The sequence below is a fragment of the Lytechinus variegatus genome, chromosome 14 (assembly GCF_018143015.1).
Source record: "Lytechinus variegatus isolate NC3 chromosome 14, Lvar_3.0, whole genome shotgun sequence".
Lineage (NCBI taxonomy): Eukaryota > Metazoa > Echinodermata > Echinoidea > Temnopleuroida > Toxopneustidae > Lytechinus > Lytechinus variegatus.
The window spans coordinates 7,278,298-7,292,377 of NC_054753.1; the positions used below are offsets into that span (position 1 = coordinate 7,278,298).

The following is a 14,080-nucleotide window of genomic DNA, read 5'->3' on the forward strand; positions in this document are numbered from 1 at the left end:
AATAACCAGGAATTAGGCTGGGAATGTGGCACATACATGGTTTTATATCATGGAAGTGGGGGTTTAAAGGGATGTTCCAGGCTGAAAATATGTATATCTATCTAAATAAAGTAAAATTCACATAGGAAAAATGCTGAAAATTTGATCAAAATCTGATAGCAAATGGCGAAGTTGTTAAATTTCAAAATTTAACAATATTTTATGAAAATAGTTATATGCACATCATCATGAGCATTCATAATGTGAGCTGATGATGTCACATCTCCACTTTCTTTTTTCTTATGTTACATAAAATCACTATTGTTTCATTTTTTTTCATACATGTGTGAACAATGTGTCTACTTTATAATACAATAAGGTGCAGCAATGAATATCTAACGCATTAAGTCAGTTGTCAATCCAATTCTTTCAATTCTTTGTACTAAAAAATTGAATAAACCTCATCTAATTTACTAAAATGAAAACAAGAACAAGTGGGGATTTGATATCATCAGTTTGCTCATTGAACATTCATGAAAATATGCCTAGAACTGTTTCACCGGATTTATACATACCATGACTTTGTTATTCGTTGTGCGTTTTTAATCGAATTTTTAGTTTTCTGATTGTCTGGTTTGTTTTTAGCCAGGAGTATCCCTTTAGGTCCCACCGGGCCCCGTCTTACAAAGAGTTACGATTGATCCCATCACTCATAACTCTATGGAAATCCATCAGTGTCATAACTTTTTTTAGGAGATTGGCACAATGTCCTTTATAAACAAAAAGAAGTTTTCGACTCGCCGTACGGCCGCCGTAGAGCAAATGTGACCGAGGTATAAGCAATATTCATGTTTGATAGCAGAAAAGTGTGAAAAAGCCGTTTGTGGATAATATGTTTATACAAAGAGCACAAACTGATAAGCGAGTAGAAAAGCATATTTGTTTAAAAATTAAATCGGTTCATCATTTGGAAACTCGTATTGTGTTACGCTTTGAAAAAATGTATAGTGTAGGGCAGAAATACTCCATAAAAAATCTTAACACAATATGAAAAGGACTGTAAGCCTAAGAAATGACCATGTGGCTATATCAAATAGTTTTTCTTTTCTTTTTTATACCAATTTGATGCTGATCATTTCTACTCATATATTTCCGAGAATGTCACATGTACCTACATTCAATGATTTGATTATCAAACCAAATTCGAACCCTACTGGAAATAATACAGGGCTCCACAGTGTGTTCACAGTGTGGAACTCAATGTGAAATAACCTTCACACTGTTGAATTTAGAGGATTAGAACTGTGTGAATCACATATTCACACAGTCGACGGTGTGAACACAATCACACCGTCAATGTGTCCACAGTGTGAAAATATCTTCATACTGTTGAATTGATCATTTTTAGCAGTGTGAATAATAAACTCCTCAAAAAAGTTTGGAAAACTGACTTCGATCGATAATCCCTCCTCGGTTCTAGTAAATATCGATGTGTAGTTAATATCAATGGTCAATGTAATTCTCTTTAAAATGAACCTAAATGATTATAATTATGGTTCATACGGAGGTGCAATGCCTTGAAATGTGGGGCAAGGTCAAAATTCAAAAGTTGCAAAATGACACAATATTGAAAGTCACTGTTCTTTTTTCTTCTGTTTTCATGCAATCAAACACACCTCTGCACAAGCAAACACGTAACAAACAATCAAAGAAACAAACATGCAGGGGTATTTCAAACCACGACACAAATCATGTTATCTCACAGAACCATCAATTCATAAACCACAACAAAACATTAAAAAATGAAGAAGCAGGGGCTTAATTTAAATGGATTTTGATCTCTATTGACATATCTATTATATTGCTCTTTTCGTGATGGTATGGTCAAAACAAACATGGCATCATTTTAAAGAGAATTAAATGATCTTTTGAATGATATCAAATATGCATTGTGCAAACCTGGGAGTATGGAGAAATCAATGGCCAAACTCAGATTTCCAAACCTATTTTGCTCGTTTTGCAGCTTTTCTATTCAGACCCTATCCAACACTTTTGAGTCCTGCTCCTTCCTCGATGGCATGATCATAACAAGCATGGCATCATTTTAAAGAGAATTAAATGATCTTTTGAATGATATAAAATATGCAGTATGTAAAATTGGGAGTTGGGATTAATTAATGGCCAAAGTCAGATTTCCAAATTTTTTGAGGTGTTTAGTTTCTCATAGCCCACACTGTCAACACACTGTGATCACATGGCGTGACATTGAAAGGTAAACATAAAAACCACTGAATAACACTGCAACTTTTAAAGTTACTGGATAACATTGGTTTGACTTTTTAAAAATCTCAGCTAGAAGGTCACACTTGTCACCTGTGTCTGTGATATGTTACAAAAATGATGCCCAGAAAAGAATTGCGTTCGAAAATAATTATTTAGTGCTTCAAAAATTGAAATATAAAGTGACCGGAAACACCATCTTAATTTCATTCCGTACACTTATGTGTACTATTTAGGCGTCTACAAGACGCCTATTTACAAAATCGGAGTTTGCCTTGTAGTTTTAGCTTTTCATTCTCAATAATGGTTGTTTTCAGGGTTTATTAGTTCTAATACATGCACTTGTACACATGTTTCATCTTGGTTTGAGAATTTTTTAAATCGGCTGCTCACAAAGTTAAACAATACCTTTGAGACCTCCGAGATTCTTTACGATTCCTGAGTGATGTTTCAGTGTTCTACATGGTCTCCAAAATATTATGACACACTTGCAAACTTTATTCTTTCGTCATTCCTAGAAAGAATAATTAGTAATTGAAATAGTGTTTATACATGATTACCATTTTTGTGGAAAAGTAAAATTCATATAATAATGATACCAAACAAAGATCAAATGATAATTATGGGAATGGTAATTATGATATGATGATAACGACAATATTGATAATAATTAATAGTCATCATAATTATCGTCGTCGTCCTAATTTTGAGAATCAATAAATTTGACTCAAAAGCAGATAAGGATATATTGGCAAGGCAACCTCGTTTTAGAGGAAGATTTGTTTTTCATTTGATCTGCTCACGGTCTGCCGCCGGTGCGTAGCTTAATCAACATATTTACCTCCTGTGGGTTGTGGAGGGAAACACACAAATTGAATTTATACATTTCCACTTTCAAAACACAAAAAATCTAGTAGTTACAAAATCATTCTACAAATAGTCTACACTTGCCAAAGCAAATAGAGCTATTTTGTGTGTAAATATATATTGTTTTATCTAACCATTTCGCGAAAATTAATAGAGCGTGTTTGTGACCCTCCCCAATAATTATAGTGATGTAAAAATAATAATCAACAAAGGGAGAGAGGGAAGGGTGATAGAGGAAGAGACAGTGGGGGCGGAGTGGAAGGGAGATAAGGGGAGCGATATTACAACATATAATATGATAAGAATTACTAGTGCGATAAACAGTGCACAAGACAGTATATGCATGATAGAATGATAGAACATGCCATATCGAATTGAAACTACAGTTGCATGTATATACATACATATATATATATGTATATATATATACATATATATATATGTATATATGATGCACCTTGTCAAAATTCAGGAAATCTTCTGTCAAAATATCATCCCTGACAGAAAGGGAAACGCGGGAAAGCCGTTATATCAAGACAATTCAAATTCATTTCAGTCTAAAAGCCGAGATTGAAACGCACATCAGGATTCCTGTTCAAGGACGCAGGACAAACTTTTTATATGTTTGCCCTATAATAGCTAATAGATTCATAAGAAGTTGGGTTTTGAAAGGATAGGCCTACATGTATCTTTAAAGTTCTATTTCCGTAAGTAAAATTTTGATTTTGCCAGACACAAAAGCGTAAAATTCTTCAAATTATCGTTAAAAATCATGGAAATGTATAGGAACATTTAATATACTGGACCTTCGTGTCTTGTGTAATCGAGGCTTACAAAAAATACGTTTTAATAGTCTTTACTAAGAAAATGTAGGATATTGTTGTTAGTGTATATTAGGCAGACAAGTACGCCTAGATTATATGTTTACTCCATCTCGATGACTGGTGTAGATGGAAAGAAATATTTTCTGAAAATATCATATGTTCGTCATCGAGGGAAAAAAATAGAAAATGAAAGTCGATATTCGTTAAAACAACAGAGAATGGATTCTACTTAGAAAAAAATGACGTGTTACAGACATTTTTCTTGGTTTGCGTGTGGTACTAATTAAAAAACAAGAATTTGAATGCATTTTTTATTTTGGAAATTAATAATAATAAAAAAGAAATAAGTGGGTTTACTGAGTCTTTCCTATGTAATGACCGTTCCGAGACCCTGTTACAAATTAATTATCTTTTTCTGCACCAATATACATAGGGAATAAAATCTTACTAATCAAAATGGATTGAAGCGTAGAAATAGGCCGACACCCAGACCGAAAATTTTTTTTTACAAAGTCATATTTATGGTTCGGTTCCCAAGACACTTTTGCAAGACTCGACAATCGCGAGCTCGATGTCGAATCCTTCCACTTCATCGTCACTAAGGAGAAAAGCAACCACGGGGACTACTCTGAACTCGCCCTGGCAGTGTATCGGAGAGCCGTCTGACATATCGCCATGAGGGGACATCGTCGCTCTACAGGGTTGCTGTATCACATTCTGCCCCTGGAATAAAATAAATCGAATGTTTATTTTTTAGTTATGCAGGCCGAACTTCACGTCGGGATGATACAGTAGTGTTACACAGTAAAATCGCCGGGAAGGGGGGGGGGGGGGGTGGTGGGCATATTCGAATTATTAAATGATACATAGGCCTAAAATATATAATGTGCTGCATGCACCGAAAACGAAAATTGGGGGCTCTGGAACTAAACTTTGATGTTAAAATGGCAATTTCCGGAACTGCTCTACTGTTGTCTCAACAATTGCCCAAAAATGCTCTGGAACTGCATAAATTATCTCGGAGTGTTGAACCAATCGGCGGCCTTCGAATCGCTGTGCAGAGCTTTGGCTGTCGGTGAACGCTGTCAATGGCGATTTGCCAAAATGTGCTGCGCTGTGTATGAGCCCCCCTCCCCCCCCCCCGCCAAGAAAAAAATAAATAAATGAGCCCCCAAAATGAGAACATTTCGTGCACTAAAAATGTTCAAAGCAAAATAAGAAAGAAATAAAATAAATAAAAAAAGGTCTTCACTTTCAAAGAGGGGGGGGTTACACTTCTGTTTTAATGACATTTATATTGGCAATTCGGTTAGGTGTGAGGGGGATGGCGATCCTAACTAAGTGGCAAGCTTAACTTGAGCTTGCCACTTAGTTAAGATCGCCATCCCACCAATGAAGAAATTAAAGTATATAAAGTCATTGCATCGGTCTAAGAAATTTGGAGCCGAAGTGACGAATCCGGCATCAAGGGTGAAGGCCCCCTCACACCTAACCGAATTGCCTGAAATATGCTTTGCGATGGCTGGCGAAAGGCATTTTTTTTCGTTTTCAATGGTAACTGATAGTAAATCATATTTACCTTTCGTATTTGGGTCCGTACATCTTCTGAACTAACACCTGTGATTATTCAAATTCGCGCGGAAATTTTGAACATGTTTGAAATTTTCCGACGAATTGAAATATCGTTGGTCATCTGTTTGAATTAGCATCTTTTATTTAGTCTGCGGAAATCGTTCATGTTTTTTTTTGTCGCGCAGTCTTCGCGCCTTTGTCAAAGTGGACCGATCTCGAAAGAACCCGTAAAGAAGAAACACGATGACACAACGAACAAGATTGCCTTATCTATTCCCTCGTCTTCGTTACTAATCCCACTGGTCCTTCGTCTCATTGCGTACCCTTCGCTCGCCTTCGGCAGTAATTTTCTCAAAGACGTGAACCAAAAAATCGATATCCTTTGCATGTCATATTCATCCTTCGATTACAGTTCGTTTATAAAATTTGGCAATAGTTACTGATCGCATGATTTGATTTGATGAAAATTTGTATTTGAATTCGTTGAATTCGCGTGCATTTCGTTCATTTTCCCATTCGTCACCCTTCGTCCGCCTACATTCGGTCAAGTGCGAGGGATTTTTTTTTACACCGAAATTGAATTCTCCCGAATAATTTCGGACCAAATCAGAGGCGAATCGGTCCGGAATAGGTCCCGAATCGGAGCACAATTGCCAAGAATTGACCTTTCAGAATTGCCCGAATGCTTTCCGTAATCCAACCGAACTCCATCCGAATACATCCGGAATGTGGCCGGAATGAGCTGTCGTGGCCTTATTCGAGAGTATTTTGGAGGGTTATGTTCAGCGCTCAGTGGTTTGGAATATTTCAAGACAACCAGAATTCCTCGACAAATGTTCCCGAATCCCGCCCGAATTTTCTTGCATTTAGGGAGGGAGAATAAAATATTCCCGAATCCTCCCGAATTGATTCAAGGAGCTCCCGAATCAGAGACGAATAGGTTCCGAATCCACCAAATCAATCCGAATCAGGCCATATTTGGGGAGAATCAGTCCGAATTTATTTGAGAGGATTAAATTTTGATGTGACCCTGGCTTTACATGTTCGTAAAGCTAGGGTTACACCAGGGGTCCATCTTACAAAGATCTGCGATAGATCCGATCAATCGCAACTATGGAAAGCCAGCAAAGTCAACATATAAACACGCATGTTTGTTCCAAAAAAATCTAGATATGAATGTATATCCATAAATTCATTGATTTCTTGACAGTTTGGTGTGTTCTCCTTTGTATACAATGCACATTTTACAAATTTCCTGTAGAAAAAGTTATGAAACTTATGGATTTCCATAGAGTTACGACTGATCGGATCAATCGTAATTCTCTGTAAAAGAGAGCCCAGAACAGAAGCAGCTTTTCGAATCAGAGACGAATAGGTCCCGAATCAGAGCAGAATCGCCAAAAACTGACCACCAGGAATAACGCAAATACCTCCAAGAATCCAACCGAATTCCATTTGAATAAATTCCTGAAGTGGCCCGAATAATGAACAAATTATTGTCGTAGCCACATTCTGGAGTATTTTGGAGGATTTTCGGTTGGTTTTGAACATTTCAAAACGAGCCGAATCATTCCCGATTTTTCTTGCTTTCGGGGAAGGGGAACAGAATGCTCCCGAATCCTCCCGAATACGTGTACTCTGATTCGGGGAGCTCCCAAAATCAGATACGAATATCGGGCTCCGAATCCGCAGAATCCAATCGGTCAAAATATATTCGGGAGAATTCGGTTTTAATGTAACCCATGCTTAATCTTAAACTAAAGTGGGAAAATATTCAAATATATGTATGTATATATGTATTTAAAAAGGAATAAATTGGACCTACCGGGAAGATTTGAATGATTCCGTTGTCAGCATTCACCGCAAAAACAAGAACGTTGTGAATATTATATACTGGGCAGATCAACAAAGTGCTATCTTTTGTTACTGACGGTGCAGGAAGCAAGCTCACTTGCAAGCTCTTCTCCTCATCTATCTTTCCATACCTGCACTTCAGAGCTTCCTTTTGATCTTCGGTAAAGTCTGTGATTATCGGCTCAGTGAGACTATACAATTCGGCTCTACTCATTCGGGCCATTTTTTCAATCGTTCCCGATTCCCGCGCTTTCTTGACTTGCAGAGCCTGTTGTTTTGTCAACTCAATGCCTTGCGATGAACATGTTTGGCCGGGAACAGGCAGGGCTGTACCGGATCCTTTCCCCGCGAAACTGCTGACCATGGACACGACCATCAAGACGAAGCACAGCTTTGACACCTGGCCCATTTTGAGTCGGTCAAATGCAATATTTTGGAAGATAGAGGTTCAGCGTATGAAAACCTACTACGTGCAGGTATATCCAAGATGAGCTAACATCAAACAGTCAGAAGTCAAGCTTTAATGTGGACGCATGGCTCGATATTCCTATTTTATATTTGAAAGGTTTTTTTAATATACTCGCATGATCCGCTGGTTTGTTTGCCTTAATTTGGGTCATGTGCATCAGAAATCAGTCTGTTTGCAAAATATGCAATAACGTAACAATGCAATCACTCATGCAAAACGATTGCCATCCACCGCGACTGTTACGCGTTTTTTTTTTGTGTGTGTGTTTTTTGTTTGTTTCTTTGTTTTTTTTTACAATAACCCAATAGTCTGTTGCAATATGGTGTCGAAAAATCCCCGAACTCAAATAACTAAAGCGATATTAATAATAGTTATTAAAAAATATATTCAATGTAGAAAGGTTTCCAATTACTTATCCTTTTCATGATTTACAAAACGTGAATTTTTAATAGTGTAAATCTCGAATTTTTCCGCTCGCGTTTCGTGCTCGCATCAATACATACTTTTTCACGCTTACAAAATGTGCTTAGAATTTACATTCTTCAGGTAGAAATGTCAAAATTTTCAGATCGCGCTCGCATTATTCGATAATTGAAATATGTAACGTCTTCAGGGCTAACTGCAAGCAGCCGTTTACAGATCATTTTTTTCATTAGATTAAAACGTATATTAAGAAATCCTGCTCGCGCTTTGCGCTCGCAAAATAAATGTAGGAAGATTTCCAATTACTCATCCTTTTCATGATTTACAGAACGTTTTTAGGTCTAAATCTCAATTTTTTCGCTCTCGCTTCGCATCAATAAATTGTTTAGTTATATACCTATCCTGTTCACGATTACAAAAAATGATTAAAATATTCACATTCTTTATGTAGAAATGTGAAATTCTTTTAGCTCGCGGTTCGCGCTTGCATTATTTGATTGTTGAAATATGTAACGTCTTCATGACTTGGTGCAATAGCAATCAATCCTTAACAGGTATATTTTCAATAATGAGTTCAAAGCGTATACAAAAAATTTTTGCTCGAGCTCTGCGCTTGCATTATTTTAATGTAAGGAAGATCCCTACTTGTCCTTTTCATGATTTACAAAAATAGAGTGTCTCGTTTAGTAGGTCTAAATCGCGCATTTTCGCTCTCGCATCAATAGTCTAGTTATATACTTATTCTGTTTGAGTTACAAGAAGTGCTTAGAATTTCCATTCGTTAGGTAAAAATGTATATGAAAAATCAGCTCGCGCTTCGCGATCGTATTATTTGATTTTTGAAATATGTAACGTCTTCATGGCTAACTGCAAGCAGTCTCTAACATGTACCTTTTCCATCAGGTCATTTCTGCTCGCGCTTCACGTTCGTAGTAGTTATTCATTTGCATACACATCTTTTTCAGGATAACAAATATTGTCCAGAATGTTCAAATTTTTAGGAAGAAAAACACAAGATTTCAAAAAAATCTATCATGCGCTTCGCGCTCGCATCGTAAAAATAATGATATAATGACATTATATGTTCATGTTTTTTCAGGATAACAAATATTGTCCAGAATGTTCAATTTTTTAGGAATAAAAACACAAGATTTCCAAAATATCTATCATGCGCTTCGCGCTCGCATTGTAAAAATAATGATATAATGACATTATATGTTAATGTTTATTCATAAGAATAAAGCTAAGAAGTGACTATATTAGGACTACCCCTTCAAAAAAAAATTACTAACTTCTTCGAGCGACCGATCAGGGAAAATATGGCTGAAAAATCCGGGCCGCCCCCTATTGACAAAGGCTGGATCCGCCCCTGAATATCTTACAAATAAAATATCAACTAGCGCTTCACACTCTCATTCTTTGCCTGGTGCTGTCAGATACCGCACTTTTCAAGCATTACATGTCGCAAGACTTTGGATCCTGATTCAATTTAAGTCGTTTCAATTGCAGGCCAAGAATGTGAAATATACAAAGACTAAAATCTCCATAATGCATTCAACATATTCAAATCGGTCGATATTCCTGGCCTGTAATTGAAAAAATATGTATTGATATTTGCTATTACGTTTATTATTTGTCTGTGGGTTATGTGCATCAGTGAAACTTGTTTGCACGTACGAGGTCGAGCAATGCAATCATTTATTTCCAGACCGGTGTTCATCCATCCATGTATCATCTCCAAATCTAACAAAAATTGTGAGGATACAGACCAAAAACAATCTGTTGAGAATGGTGAAGTTATTTTTCTTTTCATGAATGGTCAAGAGCTCTACCTTTATTGAGCCTCGATCTGTTGGGTTCGGTATTAAAAGGAACATATTTAAGATGAGGACCGGGGGGCACTTACATTGACGAGCGGATGCCATGCGCGACAAAAAAAACACGTAAAAATTGTGTCTTTTTCAAGATAGAGGGTACACTACGTGCCTAACGTAATAAGGGTGTCAAAACACTAAAATAATGAAAAAAGGTATCTATTTTGCTAGGAAGCTACGTGCTTAGGGTCAAATTTGCGATGGTATAAAAAAATCTATCATGCGCTTCGCGCTCGCATTGTAAAAATAATGATATAATGACATTATATGTTAATGTTTATTCATAAGAATAAAGCTAAGAAGTGACTATATTAGGACTACCCCTTCAAAAAAAATTACTAACTTCTTCGAGCGACCGATCAGGGAAAATATGGCTGAAAAATCCGGGCCGCCCCCTATTGACAAAGGCTGGATCCGCCCCTGAATATCTTACAAATAAAATAAGACTAAATTGTTTTACAAAGGGTGTACTTTTTACCCCAAGAGTCAACACTACGTGTTTTGAGTACGATTTGCGCTAGGTGTGGGACTCGAGGTGGGCTCTAGTACTAAACCCAACGATGTAGGTAAAGGTAAAACCGCGGGACGACCGACGTCCGTGACATAAAATGTTGCTGTACTTGTTTAGGGGTTCAATTCAGGAAATACTTGCCAAGAGAATCGCTTTGTTTCCAATACTTAATTAGGGGTAGGGTTTCATCACACGCCAATATCTGTTAAGAGGTACATTTTCAAAATATGAAAATACGTGTTTAGGGTGCTTTTCGAGCCCCATGGTCGCGTATGGTATCCACTCGTCAATGGAAGTGCCCCCCTCCGGGGGGGGGGGGGGGGGATGAGAACAGTCGGTAGATATCATTTCAGTCCAATTCTCTATCACCATGATCACTGCCCCTATTATAAGGATAATAGATTTCCCGGAATCCACGGTTAGGGTATCAGAGTGACATGATGTACGTGCCACGAAGGGTGTCTTTTCTCGTGGCGTTTTGCAAAGTTGAATTACGCCCCCTTTTTTGAGGTTCTTGAACTTGCGTTGGTAGAGCAGGTCATGTGTATGTGCGTGTGTTGGGGGGAGGCGATGGGAATTTTCATCGGCAATTGGGACTTTTAGTTTTGCACATCCACTAGTGGACGTGATAAATGTAATAACATCCCAAACGTGACGTTACTAATCACCACTTGTGATTTCTATAGATTTATCCATTGCGGCTAACCATAACGTCAAATCCTAGCTACACTGTAAAAACTGCCGTGTTAAAACTTACACCAATTGGTGTTAATAGAGGACCACACCCTGAGGTGTTAAAATTACACCCTACAGCTTAAACGTAACACCAAAGAGTGTAAATGTAACAACAAAAAGGTGTTGTAAAACACCAATAGGCGTAAAACTAACACCACCAATTTAACACCGGTGTAAAATAACTGGGGTGGTCCTCTATGTACATCGGTTAACACCACAGTTTTTGCTGTGTATAAGGATAACAGATTTCCCGGAATCCACGGTTAGGGTATCAGAGTGACATGATGTTCGTGCCACGAAGGGTGTCTTTTCTCGTGGAGTTTTGCAAATTTGAATAACTATATACCGTAGATTACGCCCCCCTTTTTTTGAGGTTCTTGAACGTACTGCGTTGGTAGAGCAGGTCATGTGTTTGTGTGTGGGGGGTGGGAATTTTCATCGGCAATTGGGACTTTTAGTTTTGAACATCCACTAGTGGACGTGATAAATGTAATAACATCCGAAACGTGACGTTACTAATCACCAATTGTGATTGCCATAGATTTATCCATTGTGGCTGATCATAACGTCAAATCCTAGCTATACCGACATTTGTAGGGTCTTGTATTTTATTGTCATAGTTCTGCAGGGGCTGCCCCCTGAGTTGTGCCCATTGAGCAATCGTTATTGTTTGGAAAATTTTCAGCGAGAGGATGGTGAATATTTGTGCAAATAAATTATACAAATAAGGAATTCGATATTGACATGATGATTTGTTTTGATATGGTACATTTAATTATTTAATTAACCAACTTCCTTTGTGAGAACTGTGTCAGAAGGCGCCAGGGTTAGTAAAGATAGAAAGTATTAGTCACACTATGATACAGGGGGAAATCCAAAACCAAAATTAATAATTGTTGGAGGAAAAGATGAATAAAAAAAAACATTCAAGCAGATATTGGTGATAGGTTGAACAAAATTGGACAAAAATACAAAATTATACAAATAAGGAACTAGATATTGACATGATGATTTGTTTGGATATTTTTTGTTTTAAATCATATTTTATTTCTTCCTCATAACACATGTAGAAATAAATATAAATCATTAACATAATTGTTTCAAGTTCACGCATAAACCTTTTAACATGGTAATAAAGGAATATATATGAATTTCAAATGTAAACTTAGAATCAATCTGCTCACATTTCTTTAACAAATTATAATCACGAAGGGATTAATGCAGACAACAACAGCAGAAAACTCTATTAGCTGAAATACGGAAATACACTTATAATCTGTATATAAAACTCAAGTTATAAAAGATTCTTTTTTCCTCCCTCGTTTACCACACTCTTCAATCAAACTGATTAATGAGGAAGTTATATTAATTAAATAAAAAACATACACACGACTTAAACCCAGACCATTAGCTCCACTTAATCCCCCTACCCCCATAAACGACGAATAAAGGATAATAATACTAATAATGGTACATTTAATTACTATGGTACATTTAGTTATTTAATTAAATTAGTTCTTTGTGAGAACTGTGTCAGTAGGCTGCAGGGTTAGTAAAATAGAAAGTATTAGCCACATATCATGATAGAGGGGGGAAATCCAAAACCAAAATTAATAAAAAGGAGGAAAAAAACGTTCAAGCAGATATTGGCGATATGTTGAACAATACACCGGCAAATAGATTTATGTTATCAGCAGATTTAAGCTGAATTTCGTTAAAATGTAGTCACTTTTTTGTTCTGTAAGACTACATGTGCATGGGCGGTGGGTATCCGGGGGGGGGGGGGGCTTACTTTGACGATTGGATACCATGCGCGACCAAAAAACACGTAAAAAGGATGTCTTTTTCAAGATAGGGCACGCTACGTACGTAGAGGGTGTCAAATAATGAAAAACGTGTATCTATGTATTATAGCTCGGGAAGCTACGTGTTTAGGGTCAAATTTGCGAGTGAGTGAAAAATAAGACTAAAATGTTTTATGAAGGATGTAATTTTGCCACAAGAGTACGTGTTTATATATTAGCGACGATTTGTGCGAGATGAGGGAGGTGGGACTGCCCAATGATGTAGGTAAAGGTAAAAAAAAAACCCGACGTCCTGACATAACAATAAAAGTATCGCTGTACTAATTGTTTAGGAAGTCAATTCAGGGAATACTTGCCAAGAGTATCATTATGTTTGCAATAATTGTTAAGGGGTGCATTTTCAGAATATGGAATATAGGGTGCTTCTCGAGAGCGCATGGTCGTGCATGGTATCCATTCGTCGAAGTGCCCCCCCCCCCTCCTGGATTGGCTAGTTTAAAATATATCACATGGTAAAATGTATAACCCCCGCCTTTCACCATCACCAGTGATGAAACTCACATCCATTAATTGTGATTCTGTGGCCCTTTTTCTGAACTCGGGTTTGACTTAAACTCAGGTTTAAAGTTGTGCTTTAAGTATGGAGAGCAAATTGTTACATAAATCGCTAACGGTAGAGATATCATATTTCAGCTCATTTGGCTGTCAAAGCATTCATTATTGTCTAGGAAGTGTTAATAGATGATTGTCTTCACCGTCATTGAATCAGGAATGAGCACAGTAAAAATGAGAAACATACAACTTAATAAATTCAATTGAATTATTATAATTTTGACACCTTTGGCTTCCCATGATATTAGCAAAGAGTTAGACCATGGTCTTAGTTA

General features: G+C 37.1%; 1 protein-coding gene across 1 annotated transcript; it reads right to left on the reverse strand.

The window, feature by feature from the left end:
• Positions 1-4,453: 4,453 nt before the first annotated feature.
• LOC121428047 lies at positions 4,454-8,027 on the reverse strand. The gene is made up of 2 exons (XM_041624620.1): positions 7,348-8,027; positions 4,454-4,673 (listed from the first exon to the last, which is right to left on the reverse strand). Exons 1-2 carry the CDS (start codon positions 7,783-7,785, stop codon positions 4,470-4,472), a joined length of 642 nt encoding a protein of 213 aa, XP_041480554.1. The 5' UTR covers positions 7,786-8,027; the 3' UTR covers positions 4,454-4,469.
• Between the last annotated feature and the right edge of the window lie 6,053 nt (positions 8,028-14,080).